Consider the following 18094-nt stretch of genomic DNA (forward strand, 5'->3'; position numbering starts at 1 on the left):
TCCCTGAAGGTGCATGGGAAACCCTGAATGATGCCTGGTCCTGACTTTTGTGTGATTGAGTCCTAGTGTGGCAGATATTTGGGAAATGAGCCATCAGATATGCTGTATCTGTCTCGCTCATTCTCTGGTGTGTGTGTGCGCGCATGCATGTGTCAAATAAAAATAAAAACTTTAAAGGTGAGAATGAGACCTTTGGCAACTTCAAGGTGTTTAAGAGAACTCATAAGCTATAGAATCAACTGCTGAAAGTGAAATAGTAAGAGGTGGTTTAAGCATGTTATTCACAAAAAAAAAAAAACCCACCTCAAGCAGGAGAAATTTACTCTGAAGTGGGAACGAGAGAGGTTTCTATAGAGGGATGACTTTCAGGTGGGACTTTGTATGGTGAATCAAGATTCCACAGACTAGATGGCAAGACAAGGGCAAAGGGAATCCCACACATCAAGGCACAAAGGAGCAAATGCATAGGGGATGAAGGAATCCCAGGAAGGAGGCCCATAGAGAAGCCGATGTCTAATTCTACATAAAGCGGGAAACTTTCAAAACTGCTTGGGAAAGGAATGATGTCATAAATCTGCATTTTATCTTCCTGTCTTAAATGAAAAGACAACACAAAATAATTGAATTAAAGTGATGGCAAAAGAGAGACAAGAGCTCAGGCAGGTGAAATACTCAGGACTGTCCCCAGGGCCGTGTGGAACTAGCAGTCATGTAATAACATTTCTGAGGTTTTTCAGCAGACTGAGCTGAGAATTCCAGCAATGCAGAGGGGTGAGCCCAAGTGGCTTTTTGTGTCTTAAAATTCCTGCATATACAATACCTACTTTTCTGTAATAATTAAGGGCCTGTTATACAGGTTGAGTTACAAATTCAACTTTTTAAATTTGAAAGTAGGAGTTGACATTTTTAGATTTGGTGACAATGAAGAGTTAAATGCAAATATTAAAATTAGAGCCTCTATCTCTAAATGTAGTCTACATCTCCAAATGGTTATTCTAACTAAATTCTCTAAGTTACATTCTGCAAAATATAGATTATAATGCTTGTCTAACCCATGAAGTGATATTTTACTTTTGGGTGGCACAAAGTTGGCAGAAATAAATAATGTATCAGTTGAAAGAATCTCAGATTTGCAAAATTTTCCACAAGCTTAAACCCCTGTGGGGTTAATTTAGGAAAAAATTACAAAGAGATAAACTTTAGTCTCAGAATTAAGATTTAAATCACTATTTGCAAAAATTCAGGATAGAGAAAACCTAGCATTTGCTCATAAAAATTTCTTTAAGTTGACACAATTTCCATGTGCATGAGCAGTGGCATAGCTGCCAGTGAGGGCTGGCACACAGGGTGCAGAATGATGGCCAAATGTCCAGAGGAGAAAACATGTTAGCCATATTCTATACCAATTATTCTTCAGACACAACATTTTGTTCAATTCTGAGCATTACATTTTCCTTGTGGTGTCCAGGATTTTGGAATACTTGGATAGGAGAAAACTTGGAGTGGGGCACTCAGAGGATCTGTTCCTTTTAGATGGGACAGATGTATGCTGCACAGTGTATGGATTTGCAAAGGATTTGGGGGGATACCCCACATATCAAACACTTCCTGGTGAGATTCTCTAGGACAAAGGAGCTGACTCATGAGATAAGCTCTTTGTCACTGAGAATGCTTGTGGATGGGCACTCCTGCTGGAAGGGAGGCTGTTTTCACCAAGCAACTGATTCTGAAATGGTAGCAAGTGTACGTTTACACATATGTTCTCTCTGATATGACAACCTTCATGCAAAATACAAACAGAAATGTAGGTAAACATCTGTATACATATATTCTCATACATGAACTGTACAATGGAGACTAATGTACTAGGAAGTGAAGATACACTGCTATATGCATCTCTACTCCCAAATAAAAGCAGGACTCCCAATGAAGCTGTTAAATATACCTTGACAATAGGATTGTTGACTTTCTATCATTGCCTATACTTACAATGCTAGCTTACACTTAAATAGCAGAATGTTATTTAACAGTTGTGACTGTTGGTAAAGGGCTATATTATTATTATAATATGAAGGAGGGGTGAAAATGAAGGGGATGGAGAATGGGCAGAGAGAAAGAGGAATTGGAGAAAGAAATATCTAAACCTGTAAAACCATATCATGAAAAATATGATTTTAAAAAAAGTACGTTAGCATGGAATGAATGCATTGAAAGAAGAGACTAGGTACAAATGCCAGCAATTTGGCATCTGCTCTCACCTCACTGTAGTTGATTTTATTCATTCTTGCCAACGTAATTTCTGGTGTGTCTGGCATTATATGGATCTGAGTCTTGTCTTTGTCCCAAGCTTCTGTATACAAACGCTATCAAAGAAAATACATACTTTCATCAGGAAAAAGTTTCAGCACAGAATTAGCAGAAATTTTCAGACTACAAAACTTGAAAAACAACAAAGGAAAATGTTATACATTTTATACACATTATGTGAATTTTTATACACAACTTGAAATAATCAGTTCACAGTGAAATATGTATATCCAAGTGCCTCCTGAAATCCGAAGTGGATATTAACATTGAAAGTAAAGAATGCCTGTTTAATACAAAGGCTTCTTCCCAGTAAAATATGAAGTGTTAACATATGAATGATATTTACATTAGATGAAAAAATAGATATTAACTTTTTTTTACCAAAAGCCATTTGATTATTGGTTATTTATAACATCGCTCAACAGCCATACAAAATTATCAAAAATTTGCCTGCCTTAAGTTTATTGAATTGAGTTACACCTTCACTCACCTTGGCAGAGCCAGATCTAATGGTTTTGTGGGCCTTATGTAGCCTTACATACCTTGATAAATAGATAGACCATAGATATACAGATATGAGGGGTCTTTGAAAAAAAAACTTAGAAAATCTGTATTAAGCAAACATGGTTGTCAAACATTTTGTACTAAAATCAGCTTATTTTTAATGGGATGTCTCCTTGATATTTTGAAGTACTGTCATAGGTAGATAAATAATTCATTTGTTCTTTAATGCTTTGTTTTTATTTTCTCAAGGGTGTTTCTTCTTAGATGCAACTTTGGAAACCACAACTTAGATCTTTGAGTTTTAAGCCTCACCTTGTTCATGGTGATGGCATTATTCTTAGCCAACACCTGTTCCAGAGAATCAGTCACACTGGTAAATTTGAATCTGTCTGGAGGCTGGCGGTAGATTTTATCACTTAAGATTTCAGTTGCCCGTTTGCATTTTTCCACATCCAAAGAGCCAATGGGAACCCAGCCGATGCCTCTCAACCATTGGAGATCTGACTTGTACATATTCTGTAGATACAAAGAGACAATACATGTTCATCTCCACATTGGAAATGTATTTCATATAAAGGAAATGAAAAGCATTTTTAAAATGCAATTTGGAGGACAGATAGCTATCACACAAGATGGGTGACATTTACAAGGTAGGCAAGTATACTATTCCCCTTTGCAAGTGTTGGTGAGCTTAGTGCTGTCTATTGCCACCTTCTCCCAGAGGTATTCACTGACTTATTTTCTATCTACACTTTTCCTTCTGATCCTCAGTACTCACATCACTCTGGAGATCATAGGCCTGCCGAGCATGGATGACGTCATTCTGGTCGGGCAGGCATGTCCACTGGTGCAGGTAGTTCTTATAGTCTATGTCACTGACCAAGGTCTGGCACTTCTTGGCCAGCACTACCCCCAGCATGTCCACGGGGCTGCTGAACTTGGTCTTCCACTTCTCAAAGTCCTTCTTGTACTCCCTGTCACTCTGGATCTTGGCCACATGCATGGACCACATCATCTTGGGGTCATCATGTATAGCTCGGGCTCCAATGTGATGACCAAGTTGTTTGCGATAGCCTTCTTTGTACTTGTACTAAAGCAGAAAAAGAATAATCACTTCTAACTTTCAGTAAAAAAATCACTGAGAATGTAAATTATATGTGGACTATAATGTATATATCTCATTTGGAAAATAAATGAAATACACACAAAGAAAAAATTTAGTTCTAGCATGCAGAGATGACTTTTTGTAGCATGTGTCTATAACAGAAGGAATAAAAATTAGAGAAGTCAAAATATGTTGGCAATTGATATTTTTCATATTACATAGGTATTTTCACATCATTAAACATTTATTATAAACCTGACTTTAATGGCAATAAGTATTTCATTATCTGAGTATAAGTACATTTAATCTTTCTTTGATTTTGAATAATTTTTAAGTTCTCATGCTTACATCCGTATTTTGGAAATGAAAGATATTTCTGACTTTAAAGAAAAGGTAACAAACAATTAAAAGGTTCTAGGAGCATGAGCAAATTCATCCTTTAAAAAAAGCCAATACCTGTAGCTAGCCCTTGCATGCAGAGATGAACATATGACCCACCATGAAGGCTTGACCTTGAAAAGTGTGTCCTACTCATTCAGCCTTTGTAAATTGATTGATTGATGGTGAATGGGTTGGTTTTTATAAGAATGTTGTATTGAACTGAATTATATAAAAGTACTTCATGTGAAAAAACAAAAAAGTTCTCTGATCTACAGTCAAGTACCCAGTGCTTTCATTCCACAGGAAATGGACTTGTCTTGACACCCAAGTTCTCATGGACTCAACCATACCTAGAATTTAGGCTTTGTATTGAAAAGTTTATTATCATTATTGTAAACTATTGGTGAAAAAAATAAACTATTAACAATAGATTAAACCTCATAGTTTACTTGTTCCAGTAATAAGCAGTGAAAAGTAATCTTTGAGCCAAAGCTAAGCAAAGAACTTCTCAAGATGCACTTACTTCACTCGCAATGTCTCTGGAGGCCTTGGCAGTCTTGATAGGAATGGCATCTATACGCATATCATAGCCTCTCTTCTTGGCTTCTTCCAGGCCACTTTTATATAATTTCTGAAAGAAGACCAATAATCAAGTTTGACTTTTAAAGTGCATTTTAATGAAAATATCATGAAGCACAGACCTATTGCTTACCTCACTATAATTCACTTTGTTTTGTTTAGCTAGTAAAACTTCAGGTGTATCTGGCATAATGTGAACAGTGGTTTTATCTTTATCCCAAGCTTCTGTATAGAGGCGCTAAAACAAATAGAAAAATATGATGATTACTGGAGGATAACAAATAGACACATGAAAATGGTCTAATTCTTAATGAACATAAACTCTTTCTCTGAGTTTGTATTTATGATAAATTTTGGTCTAGAAACACTGTGGCAGTAAGAACCACAACACTTACTTTAAAATGACTGTTATTGAGTGAAAGAATGGAACGTGAAGTTTCCGTTGTTAGAGTAGATTTCAGTGTTTCCATAAATGAAAAAAAAAAAAGAACACCCTCTTCAACAAACAAAACACTTACATGGTTCATCGTAATAGCATTGTTTTTTGCCAAAACCATGGGCATGGAGTCCATGAGACTGGAAAACTTGAACTTGTCAGGGTGCTGACGGTAGACATGGTCACTCAGAATCTGGGTTGCTCTTTTGTTCTTCTCATCCTCAAGAGAACCACTAGGCATCCAGCCAATGCCTCTCAGCCACTGCAGGTCAGACTTGTACAAATTCTGCAATCAAAAGCAGCATGTCACTGAATTGTAAACTTATGCTGTGAAAGAAATAAACATTTATATCCCATTACATAGATTTTATATATTTTAATGTTTAAATTCTTGGGAAAGTTAAAAATTTTGGTATGAATTTTATAATCAATATATTCATACTAGAAATACATTGAGGACATTTTATACAGAAGTTTGTAAAGAACAACTCCATTCTTAAACCACCTGCATCAACAGGGGCTTTCACCAAAGCAATGGGTTTTTTTCCAGCTGTTTCTGAGTGGATAATGGTGCCCCTAGATGTTTGGGTAACTGCACAGAGCTTGTGGCAGTAATCCAGGAGAGAAGGATTCAGGTGCTTAAACTTAACTCCTCTCACATTAGGGAATTGTACACTTAGGAAAAGAGACACTATCTTTTATAGAGCAAAGGCAAACTTCAGACTAACATCACTCTGGAGATCATAGGCCTGCCGAGCATGGATGACGTCATTCTGATCAGGCAGGCACGTCCACTGGTGCAGGTAGTTCTTGTAGTCCGCATCACTGACCAAGGTCTGGCACTTCTTGGCCAGCACTACCCCCAGCATGTCCACGGGGCTGCTGAACTTGGTCTTCCACTTCTCAAAGTCCTTCTTGTACTCCCTGTCACTCTGGATCTTGGCCACATGCATGGACCACATCATCTTGGGGTCATCCTTAATGTTCCGAGCTCCAATGTGGTGGCCCAGCTGCTTGCGAAAGCCTTCTTTGTACTTGTACTAAAGGAGAAAAATAGTGTGATATTCCTTTTAAAAATCGACTTAGGCTACCATCTCTGTGGCAAATTGCAAAGCACATTACTCTAAATATTTTACTAAGCCCAGAGAGAGCTGTAGACTTTGATATCTTGATAGGAAAGATTAAAGGCTAAGGTCAGGTACAAATCCCATACATAATAAATGTATCCTTGATCTTATCCTCATCTTACACTCTTTACTGTTTTAATTTTCTATCCCTTAGAAGGTTTTGTTCCATTTTAAATGAAATTCAGGCTGCTTTCTTCACAGGGATAAATTGCTATCAAATCAACAGCAACAGGGGACAAGGACTTACTTCACTGGCAATTTCCCGGGATGCTTTTGCTGCTTTGATTGGAATGGCATCAACAGGAAGATCATAACCTTTTTTCTTTAGCTCCTCATAACCCATTCGGTAGAGTTTCTGTTAAGAGATGAACAAAATCACTTTAGGGAAAACAGCTCTACACAAACAGCTGCAACATAATGAATCCAACACACTAAAATTTTTAAGAGTCCATGAGAATAGTATCTACTCTAGACTACTCAAATGTAATTGGAAGTTATGCTCATTGATTGCTAATAGTCCTGTTTTAAACTTTAAAGCTCTTCAATTACCAAGATCTACAAAATTAAATGTCAGCTCTTCTCAAATACCTATGAGGATGAGACAGGAATAAATTAAATGTCATTTGGGTGTTTTGCAACTAAGGTTGTTTCCTAAGAAGTTCTTATAGAAAAAAAAAATCATTATCTTCCAATTTAACTCCTCTAGTGGTGACAAATCATGTCCATGGGCTTTCTGTTACATGGAGCTAATACCTTGTAAAATAACATCTTACGTGAAGTAGGATCCATGTTTTCCAGGGAAATTAAAGAGTCCCTTACAATTTTAAAAAGACTTTTGAAGGAAGTTCAAATACTAAGAAAGCTTGCATGCATTTATTCCATCACATTTATAACAATTAAATAATTGGGAATACATTTTAACTGCTTTAAAGCCAATGTTTCACTGTTTTTTTTAAGATTATTTATTGAATGGCAAAGAGACACAGAGTCAGTAAGACCACAAGAGATCTTCCATTCTCCTACACTCCCAAAACAACCACTAAAGCTGGGGCTGGGTCAGGCCAAAGCCAGAATCTTAGAACACATTCATGTCTTCATGTGGGTAGCAGGGATGCATGCACTTGAATCATCTTCTGCTTCCCAGGGATAGTACCAAGCAGCTGCATTAGAAACAGAGGATCCAGGATTCATCCTCTCATATGGGATGCAGGCGTCACAAGCACTGACTTAATTCATGTACCGCACTTCCCATCCCAAGTGGGAACATAATTTAAATATACTTTTATGCAGAAATCAGATGGTTTAAAATGCCTATTAATCTTGGGCTTATGTTTTAGTACTTTACAGCAATACTCTATAATACATTCTCAGATGTTAAGGTTGTTCTATTTAAAACTTGCTTTAGAGATTTTTTAAAATATCTATACATTTTAGGAGATTATGTTACCATGATGAGGAAAATAAAAACAAAATTTGCTGTCTGATTTTGCACACTCATTTATTCAAAATTTCACTGGTATCTACTACTGTCAGGTACAAAATATTGCAGATTCAGCAAAAATATTCTCTGTCCACAAGGTGTTCCTGCTAACATTGGGGTATTCCTTCATGTTGTGACGGCAGGTGAAATAATGAACCCCAGCCCTGCCTGAGGTGAAGTGCACCAACATTCTCATTTTAGTCTAAAAGGCACCACATGAAGCATCAAAATCACATGGAATTTATTACTTAAAATAATCCAAGGACTTCAAAGAACTTCCAAATGACTTCACTGACCTAAAAGCAACAAAAACGAATTTTCTAAAGCCACATGCAGAATGTCACTTACATCACTTGTATTGATCAAGTTTGCTTTCGCCAGGATAATGTCAGGTGTGTCTGGCATGATATGAATTTGAGTCTTGTCCTTGTCCCAAGCTTCTCTATAAAGTCTCTAAAATGAGAAATAGGAACTTTGATGGGGGTGTTGCTAGATGAATCAGCGACATAGTTAACTTCAAACAGGATGACTGATTTCACCTGCATTAAACATTACAACTGGTAGCATAAACAGACAACAGCAAAAAATACAAGTATTGCTTGTTGACTTATCTGGGACATAACTGCCTTTCAAGAAACAGGTTTTGGATAACTTTTTAAAAGTTATAGATCATTCTGCCTATAAGAAAACAAAACTCAAAGTTTATGAGTGCCTTTGTCAATATTTTCAAATGGAGAAGATGATTATCTTTTGGACTGTCAGACTCCCTTTCGTGTTTACTTAGGAGACTGCTCTCAAGCTCTCAAAAGACGACTCATTGAAAGTATGCCTGGAAATCTGGGAGTCTAATTTCCTATGTTTCTTATCGTTTATAGTTATAACTATTTCAAACATTAGGATTTTCATAAGAATATGTTTGAGAATTTATCAAAATCTCTTCAACATCTCAGAATCATCTTTTCACCTCTCTGCAACAAGAGAGGGCTCAAGCAAACAAAAAAAAAAATCAAAGTTACCACAACTAAAGGTGAAAATCTAATGGAAAACAGAATAGAATATTTGCACAGAAAACCTTCCTACAAGATTTTTTATCCATCACAAAGGAGAGTATGACAACTTGACTGTGGCAATACCATGGCAACACTATTTAACCAAATAATCAACATCAAAATTTTCACTAATCAGACAAAATGCACTGTGAACCCCTGATAGGATGTACTAATGAGGGAACAATAGATGATGATCTGTTGAAAAGACAATCTGAATGTAACCTTCAGGACACAGCAGAACACCCAAACTGAGGGAGAGTGCACATAGCATTAGCCCGTACTTTTCACAAACATTAAGGACTTGGAAGACCAATGAAGAGTGAGAACCACCACCACAGTAAAGCTGACTCAATATCTGACATGTCAATCCAGGTTTGGATCCTGGATCAGACCCCTGGTTTTTTTTCCATAAAGGACACTGATAGTAAAAATTAGGTTTTATAGATGACTATCGTGTCAACATTAATTCCATGATGTTGGTCATTCCATTGTGTCTTTATAAGATAATATTTTTCTTTTGGGAAATACACATTAAAGTGCTTAGGAGTATGATGGCATAATGAAGCAACTCATTTTCTCAGAAATTTCTCAGAATCAGTGTTCAAAAAGTGAAAATGTACATTATGAAAGCTGTAGTGGATTTCAATCATTTATTGCAGCATAATAAACTTAAATTTTAAATCCATTTTCCACTTTCTGAAATCCCTGTGTAAACAAGAGATTTAGAGAGAATTACATATGCATACCTACATATGTAAGTTATTCATACTGTTTAACTTTTTTAAAAGATATATTTATTTTCACTGGAAATTCACATCTTCAGAGAGAAGGAGAGACAGAAAGATTTTCCATCTGCTGGTTCACTCCACAAGCGGCTGCAACAGCTGGAGCTGAGCCGATCTGAAGCCAGGAGCCAGGAGTTTCTTCCGGGTCTCCTGCATGGGTGCAGAATGCCAAGGCTTTGAGCCGTCTTCTACCACCTTCCCAAGTCACAAATAGGGAGCCAGAAGGAAAGTGGAGCATCTGTGACACAAACTGGCCACCCACATGGGATCCCAGCTCATGCACAATGAGGACTTCAGCCATTAGTCTACCACGCTGGGCCCTTTGACTATTTTTGATCACTGAAATTATTTCATTATAAACAATATTTAAGGATCAGCATTGTGGTATACTAGGTTAAGTCACTGCCTACAATGCCAGCATGCCATATGGGCACTAGTTCAAGTCCCAGCGGCTCCACTTCCAACCCAGCTCCCTATTAATTGCCTGAGAAAGTAGTGGAAGATAGCCTAAGTCTTTGGTCCCCTGAATCCATGTGGGAGACATGAAAGAAGCTCCTGTCTTCTGACTTCAGCCTGGCCCAGCCCTGGATGTTATGGCTGTTATTGGAGCAAACCAATCAATCGAAGACTTTTATTTCTCTCCCCCTCTATCTCATACTGAACTTTACCTTTCAAAGAAATAAAATAAGCCACAAATGCTTTTAAGTCAAACTGACTCCCTGCATGTGTCAATTCCTCTTTGATGTATGTAAGATAAAAGAGCTTGACACTCTTCTTCCTGTACATGCTTGCTACAGTACATGTAACTCAGAGAAGTCAATCAACTCCAGTTAGAATGGCTATTATCAAACAACAATGAGCAAATGCCAGCAAAGATGTGGAAAAAATAGAAACTTTCATACACTATGGGTGGGAATATAAATTACTATAGCCATTACGGAAATGTATGGAGTTTTCTAAAAAAAAAAAAAAAAAAAGATCTGTCATACGACATAGCTATCCTACTTTTGGGATATATCCAAAGGAAATTAAATTCACATATCAAAGAAATAGTTGCATGATTATTGCAAAAACCATTATCAAAAGCCAAGATTAACTTGGATAGCCATTGATGAATGTATAGATAAAAATGACATATATCCATAACATATTAGTCATCCATCAAAAAGTGAAATCAAGACATTTGCAACAAAATGGATAGAACTGAACATCACTGTGCTAAGTGAAATAAGCTACAAACAGAAAGACAAACTTTTCTCTTCTTTCATATGTCATAGTTGAAAAATAGTTTGAACTTATTACAGTGACTATTAGAAGCTAGGAAGTGTGGAGCAAGGAAAACTAGAGGGAGGTTAGATAGTGAGTGCCAAAACAGAATCAGACAGAATCAACAAATTCTGGTGTTCATGGCACTGTGCGTGACAGTCACAATTATGCATCTGCAGAACTGGAAGAGCCACCAAACATGAAGAAAAGGAAATGGAATGGACAGGCTAGTTGCCTGGCTTGATTGGCTTATGTCATATAGCTGCAATGAAATATTATACTCCACCCCATAAAAATGTAGAACTAGTGTAAGTTATCTGAAAATTTTTTAATAAAACAAGACAAAAAAGACCTTCAGGAACAAAACAGAGCAAAGCAGGGTAATTTCCACTTTCTCGGTTCTGCACCCACAGGTCTGATTAGATAACAGTTTTCAGCCTCGTCACTGTGGGCGTCATATGCTGGAGGATGCTTAGTTGTGAGAAACTCGCCTGCGTAATGTGCAGCTTCCCTGGTTTCCCTCCACTAGATGCCAGTAGCATACCACCCTCAAGTCATGACAACCAAACGTCCCCTGTGGGGCAGAATTTTCCCTGGGTGAGAACCTCTAAGCTAGGTCATTTGCCACTTTCATTCAGGAAATGCAGAGAAAATGGTGAGATTATTTCTGCTAGGTTAGATGTATTGGTCTATTCAAAAATAGAGATAGGCTCAAGATACAACTGACTCAGGTTCTACCTGTATTTCTGATTTCCTCTCTTCTCATTACCTTTCTAGGTCAGAATCACTCTCTCTGTCTCTCTCTCTTTCTTTATGTGTCTGTCTTTGTCTACTTGGAGAAAAAACAAAACTCAGATTTCAGAAAGGGAGAAATATTTTAGATAAATGTGTTGCTTTATTAGGCAGTCTATCAAGTTCAAATTTCTTGTCAAAACCAAAACAAAATAAATATTCGTAATGAAGCTGACGGCTCAGCAATCGCTGTACCTTTTGGAAAACAGCACTGTAAAATGTATGTAAAGGACTGGTTAGGAAAATAAGATTCAATGCAGCATTGCTTAGTACATGTTGATTATGGGCTTATTTATCATATTTATAACTCTTTAACACATGAAGTATGTAGAATGTGTAGCATATGACATATTTAGGTCCTCCAAGGAATTTCATACATATTTAGGTCTTCCAGAGAACCTCATGGTAATTATTATACACACTCATTAATTATTTTTAGCAGAATCTCAGTGCATATAATTATTCTTTAGTATTCAAGAAACAGTGATTAGTCATTCTTCTATTCTCTGCACAATCACTCCACATTACCATCTTTATTTTATTCAACAAATATGTAGCAAGTACCTATTTTACACCAAACATTAGTGTCAATGCTAAAGAACTGAAGTTGAAGATAGTCTATATAATTCTTTATCGTGACACAGTATTAGCATTTTATCTTTATTCCAATAAATTCATTATCATCATTCAGTAGGAAATACACTCTCTCACTTTTCCACTACAAATCTCTATAAAGTATTCATGATTTCTCCCCCTAACACACACTATCACAACAAAAATAGTAACAATTTTCTCATTACCTTCTGGCTAAATAACTAAGATGCACATTAACCCATTTTTATATATCAATCAGTATAGGGTAGTTGATCATTCAAATGGAGAAACTCAAAATATTATGCTGTATTGACACACTGCTTGGGCATTCTATTCTTTCACTAAGCCAAAGCTATTGAGACACCCTCAGGTAGCAAGCACTACAATTTCCTTTTTTAGCTTTTCTAAAGAGTTACTCACATCACTCCTGTTCTTGGCATTTGTCTTCGCGAGGACTATCTCCATGGCATCAGGAATGCTGGTGAACTTGTTTCTGTCTGGAGGCTGCCGATATTTCTTCTCACTGATAATTTCTGAAGCCCTCTTGTTCTTTTCTGCTTCCAAAGAACCTAAGGGACTCCATCCTATGCCTTTCAGCCACTCAAGGTCAGACTTATACACATTCTGTGAAAGGACACAGACAGACATCAAAATCCCATTGCAACCTGTACTTTTGACTCAAATGCTTCCCTGTATTTCAAAAAGATGTACCTTAAATTTTCAATAGTCATTTCTATTTCTAATTTCCACCTCTCTGTGACTAAATGTCAGCTCATAGGAAACATTGAAGTAATATAACACTATGTAGTTGAACAGAACTGACCTCACTTTGTAATTCATATGCTTTTTTAGCATGAATAACATCATTCTGGTCGGGCAGGCACGTCCACTGATGCAGGTAGTTCCTATAGTCGGCATCACTGACCAAGGCCTGGCACTTCTTGGCCAGTACCACCCCCAGCATGTCCACAGGGCTTGTGTACTTGGTTTTCCATTTTTCAAAGTCTTTCTTGTATTCTCTTTCACTCTGCATTTTGGCTACATTCATGGACAACACAAGTTTTGGGTCATCCTGCAAACTCCGGAATCCAACATGGTGGCCAAGCTGCTTGCGATAGCCTTGTTTATATTTAAACTGAAGTCAGAGGAAAAAGTTCTTTTGTTAACATGGAAAAGATAAAATTAAGCTTATTTTTCTATTTATGTTTTTTTTTGCAAGACTGAAATGATAGAACAGTGTTGGCAATGCTTATTTAATAATAAATGCAAAAATAAATAAATACAAATAACTATGTTGGTAAAGATGTATATACATATGTTCTTATGGATAAACCATATATTGGAGACTAGCATATTAGAAAGTGAAGATACATTGCAGTATGCATCTCTACTCCCAAATAAGAGGAGGACTTCCAATGAAACTGTTAAATACACCTTGACAATAGGATTGTCAACTTTCTACTATTGCCTATACATACAATGCTATGATACACTTAAATAGCAAAACGTTGCTGAAAGACTATACTGTTTTAATATGAGGGGAAATGAAGAGTGGGGTGAGAATATGGAGAGGGGAAATGGGGTTAGATGGGAGAATCCCTGTACCTACAAAAACATACCACAAAAAATAAAAAAATATGAAAGAGAAATATTTAGTTTCTTAAACAAGTTAGTCTCATTCAAATACTCTTGCAAAGGAAGTTTAGTCTTGAGAGATTTTGATGAGAAATTAATTCTTACTAGGGGTAAATGTATGTGTACATGTGCTATATTTATTGTGTATGCTGACTTTAGGATACTATTCAATATATTTATTTCAACTTCCTTGTGAGAATGATTTTTATGGGAAAAAATAAGCCAAATGAAACATTACAGACATAATTTGATGAACAGGCAAATATTGTAGATGAACAGCAGAATTTTTAGTTTTCCAAATGGTTATATAAAGTGAGGAATCCTCATTAGGCTTATGGGGAAAAAAAAAACAGAATTAAAAAATACATTTACTTTGGTGAAAAATTCAAAGTGTATGTGGTTTTTCATAATATGCAATTTCCATGAACTTTTGCAAGACTCCTAACCAAATCTATCCTGTTAAGATCTTTCTATGTTCACACAATTAAAAGCAGCTAACTACTTTAATTCAGAAAGCAAATTGCACAAGATATTAACATACTACCAATGTGGGTCAAAATGAACTGTATTAATTTAAGAATGAAGCATATTAGTATAATGGAGCTTAAGATTCTTGAGCCCAACCTGTATCCAGGAAGACTCTTTCTGACATTTGAACAATCAGAAAAAGAGTAAATTTGGGTCAGCAAAGAGGGAAGGAGAAGAGGAAAGGTAGGATGTATATTCTAAAAGGTAATCTGTGATAGCGAACAATATTAAGTTATTTGATTCAAATAAAAATTGCATTCTTACAGAAGCCAGACCAAAACTTACATCACTAGCAATGTCTCTGGAAGCTTTGGCAAGCTGGACGGAAATTGCATCAACTGGCAGATCATAGCCTTTCTTCAAAGCCTCTTCCCATCCAAGTTTATAGAGTTTCTAAGAATCAAAGAAATTCTTTCCATCATTCTTGTCAATATTCAAAATCTCAACATATTACAAGCAAAACAGCAAATAAGGTAGATATCAGATTCTGATATTAACTGCTATATCTTTAAGGATATGGGAAAAACAAATTTTAAAAAAGGAAGATTTTCAATAGAAAACAAAAAGCCTTCTAGCATCAAGTGACTTAGTAGCATCATGTGTTCCAGCTTCAGTTTTTCTTTTCTTTTGTTCTGACACACTGGACATCTGTTTGAGAACAAACTCTTTTGCCCAGAAATACATATGGTCATATTACATTTATCAGCTACCTCTCCCTTTTCTTACATAGTCTGGGCTTACTACTTTAAATACAGTAATTAAGAAAATGGAAGAAGATCAAGTTTGAAATTTTTAACCATCCATACAACAAGTTGTAAATGATGATACACCATTTTTCAAGTTGCAATAGACAAGCTAAACCCTTAGAGCTGAACTCATCAAATGGGTGTATGTGTTTTAAAACTGGGCAATAATAAAAACAGCTAATAGTCTTTCAGCACTTTCTATGCACCAGGCATTGTGCTGAGACCTTTATAGAAAATTTTTCATTTGGTTCTCTTAGTCATCAGTGTCACAGGCAATGTCATAGATATTTCTAAGGATGAAGAAACTGAGATAAATGATATTCCAAATAGCATATAACTAAACTTCAAAGTCAAAATTCATAAGGTTTATGTGCCTTTTTTTTCCTTCAACAATTATTGACTAGTAACTTGTGCCAAGTACAATACACTTGTACATAAACAGAGACAGTATCCAGCTCGACGGAGCATATAGAGGAACAGAGCCCCTTGCTCTTGACCCATGCATTTTGCAACATCTCTAAGTTGACTGGTCTTAGTCATTCCCCTCTATCGTTTCAGCTTTATATGATTTAATTACTATTACACCATTGTATAAGCTCAATAAATTTTTTTATTATTTTTAATTAATATTTAGCATTATGTGACAATTTCATAGGCTTTGGGAATCCCCCTCCCCTTCCCCCCCCCCCCTGGTGGATTCCTCCACCTTGATGCAGCATTACAGTTCAAATTCAATCAAGATTCTTTCCTTGCAAACATATATTAAGCATGGAGTCCAGCTACTTATTGTCCAGATGGGTTGAACAGTTTCTTGGGGAGACCATTTCTGGTCCAAAGTCAGAAGCTCAATAAATTTTGAGACAAAGCAAAGGTAGGTTTTATATAATTTTACCTGACTATACAGTGTTTGATTCTGTTTAGCTTGTAATATATCTGGTGTATCAGGCATCACATGAATCTTGGTCTTATCTTTATTCCAGTCAACAGTGTATAAATGCTAGGAAGTAGAAGAAAAGAGATGAGAACTTTTAGTTACTGTTCATGACAAAGAAAAGATAGTGAGAATACTTGCACGCTTTCAATTTGAAGTAGCTGAGTGCCAAAAGTACCAGATGACTCAGAAAAGGCAGTAAAAATAAATTCAGATTTTACAAGACAATCTTTTAAATATTTAAAATCTTCTGGAACAGACTGAAAGTACCAAATATATATACATATACATATATATACACACACACAGAGATATATACATACATATATGTATATATAAAATAAAAACAATAAAACAGAGTAGGGGAAAGTTCTGAAACTGTCTGCCACTGTCCAGGAGTCGTGGACCTGGAACAATCAAAGCTATCATCTGCTAGCTTTCCCTCATGTGGCAACTGTATAGAACAGCTACTGTTCTCTCTACCTTGTTCATAGTCTGTGCATTTTGCTTGGCAAGCACCATGTCCATGGAATCATTCAACTTCTTAAACTGGAAGTTGCTCGGGTGCTGGCGGTATTTTTGATCACTAGCATATTCAGTTGCTTTCTTGGCCTTCTCCACTTCTAGGGAACCAGCTGGACTCCAGCCAAGTCCTTTGTACCATTCATTGTAGTCCTGTTTGTATTCATTCTGTAAAGGAAAGAATAAAATTCCACATCGCCTTGTCAATTTCTACACAAAATTATGGCATATGATGCTGTAATCTTCCTTCTCTAACAACAACAAAAAAATCCACCCATCACCCAGACAGAAAATAGCCTTACATCACTCTGAATGTGATTCATATTCCTGCTCAGCTCGATGTTCATTGCATCCGGGAGGAGGATGTACTTGTGAATCAGGTGCTTGTAGTTAGTATTGGTGATATTGGCTTGGGCATCCTTGGCAGCCGTGACACTGAGCATGTCTGCAGGGGTGTGGTAGCTGGTCTTTGTCGTCTCATAGTTTTTCCTGTACTCTCGATCAGATTGCATCTTAGCCACTTGCATGGAATGGACTAATTTTGGATCATCTTCAAGACTGCGGAAGCCAACCATTTTTCCTTTCTGCTTTTCATAATTGTACTTGTATTTATACTGTGAGAATATAAATAGGGATGAAGAGCAATTATTTGGACTGAAAGTGATTCTAGCGTCAATACTCTATATTTCATAAAAATGATTTAGAACTCCACATTCCTTCATAAAACTTCTTTCACATTTATCTATGCCACTCACTTTTGGAAACTATTTTGTGATGAAGACAGCAAAGTCATTTTTATAGATATGCAGGCAAGACTCAGAGAGGTGAATGATTTGCTAGAGCCGTAAGGATTAGAACCCATGATGATGTACCACACTGACTTATATACCCACTTTCTTGTTGATATATTAATAAACAATGATCCAATAACAAAGAAAAGAGCAGAATATTCAAATCAGTTTAATGCTGCCTTGATAAATCCATAATCAGCCAACCATTCATTGATCAGAATGATTTCAGTTAGGACACTCATTGTAATTTTAGAGTCATTATATACTTACAGAGCTCTTTTTCTTTTAAGACTTTCTAGTGATCTAATAAGAAAATGTTCACTATTGACCACTTTAATTTCTATATGAAAAGATTCTGAGAATGTAGAAAGATTTTGTATTCTGCTTATTCCCTTGTGGGAATGCATAAGTTAGGGGATAGGAGCTAGGAGAGTAGAATTACTACAGTATACAAGAAGGATAACAGAAGGTGTGGGATGGAATAGGTAGGTAGGGAAATGAAAACCAGAGACAAAAAAGGAGAAAGTTTAATCGGG

General features: G+C 36.4%; 2 protein-coding genes across 2 annotated transcripts in view; one reads left to right on the forward strand and one right to left on the reverse strand.

Moving 5' to 3' along the window:
* The window catches only part of RIF1 (replication timing regulatory factor 1), a 260403-nt gene that overhangs the window by 189539 nt on the left and 52770 nt on the right, over positions 1–18094 (forward strand). The gene's annotated exons all lie outside the window — the stretch shown is intronic.
* The window catches only part of NEB (nebulin), a 206325-nt gene that overhangs the window by 119651 nt on the left and 68580 nt on the right, over positions 1–18094 (reverse strand). The window contains exons 49-63 of the mRNA XM_058664477.1: positions 17070–17381; positions 16729–16935; positions 16207–16311; positions 14854–14961; positions 13229–13540; positions 12826–13029; positions 8268–8372; positions 6687–6794; positions 6041–6352; positions 5395–5598; positions 5010–5114; positions 4821–4928; positions 3590–3901; positions 3124–3327; positions 2259–2363 (exon numbers count right to left, since the gene is read on the reverse strand). Coding sequence (XP_058520460.1) covers positions 2259–2363; positions 3124–3327; positions 3590–3901; positions 4821–4928; positions 5010–5114; positions 5395–5598; positions 6041–6352; positions 6687–6794; positions 8268–8372; positions 12826–13029; positions 13229–13540; positions 14854–14961; positions 16207–16311; positions 16729–16935; positions 17070–17381 — 2811 coding nt within the window. The remainder of the gene's footprint in view (positions 1–2258; positions 2364–3123; positions 3328–3589; positions 3902–4820; positions 4929–5009; positions 5115–5394; positions 5599–6040; positions 6353–6686; positions 6795–8267; positions 8373–12825; positions 13030–13228; positions 13541–14853; positions 14962–16206; positions 16312–16728; positions 16936–17069; positions 17382–18094) is intronic.

Source organism: Ochotona princeps, chromosome 5 (genome assembly GCF_030435755.1).
Source record: "Ochotona princeps isolate mOchPri1 chromosome 5, mOchPri1.hap1, whole genome shotgun sequence".
Lineage (NCBI taxonomy): Eukaryota > Metazoa > Chordata > Mammalia > Lagomorpha > Ochotonidae > Ochotona > Ochotona princeps.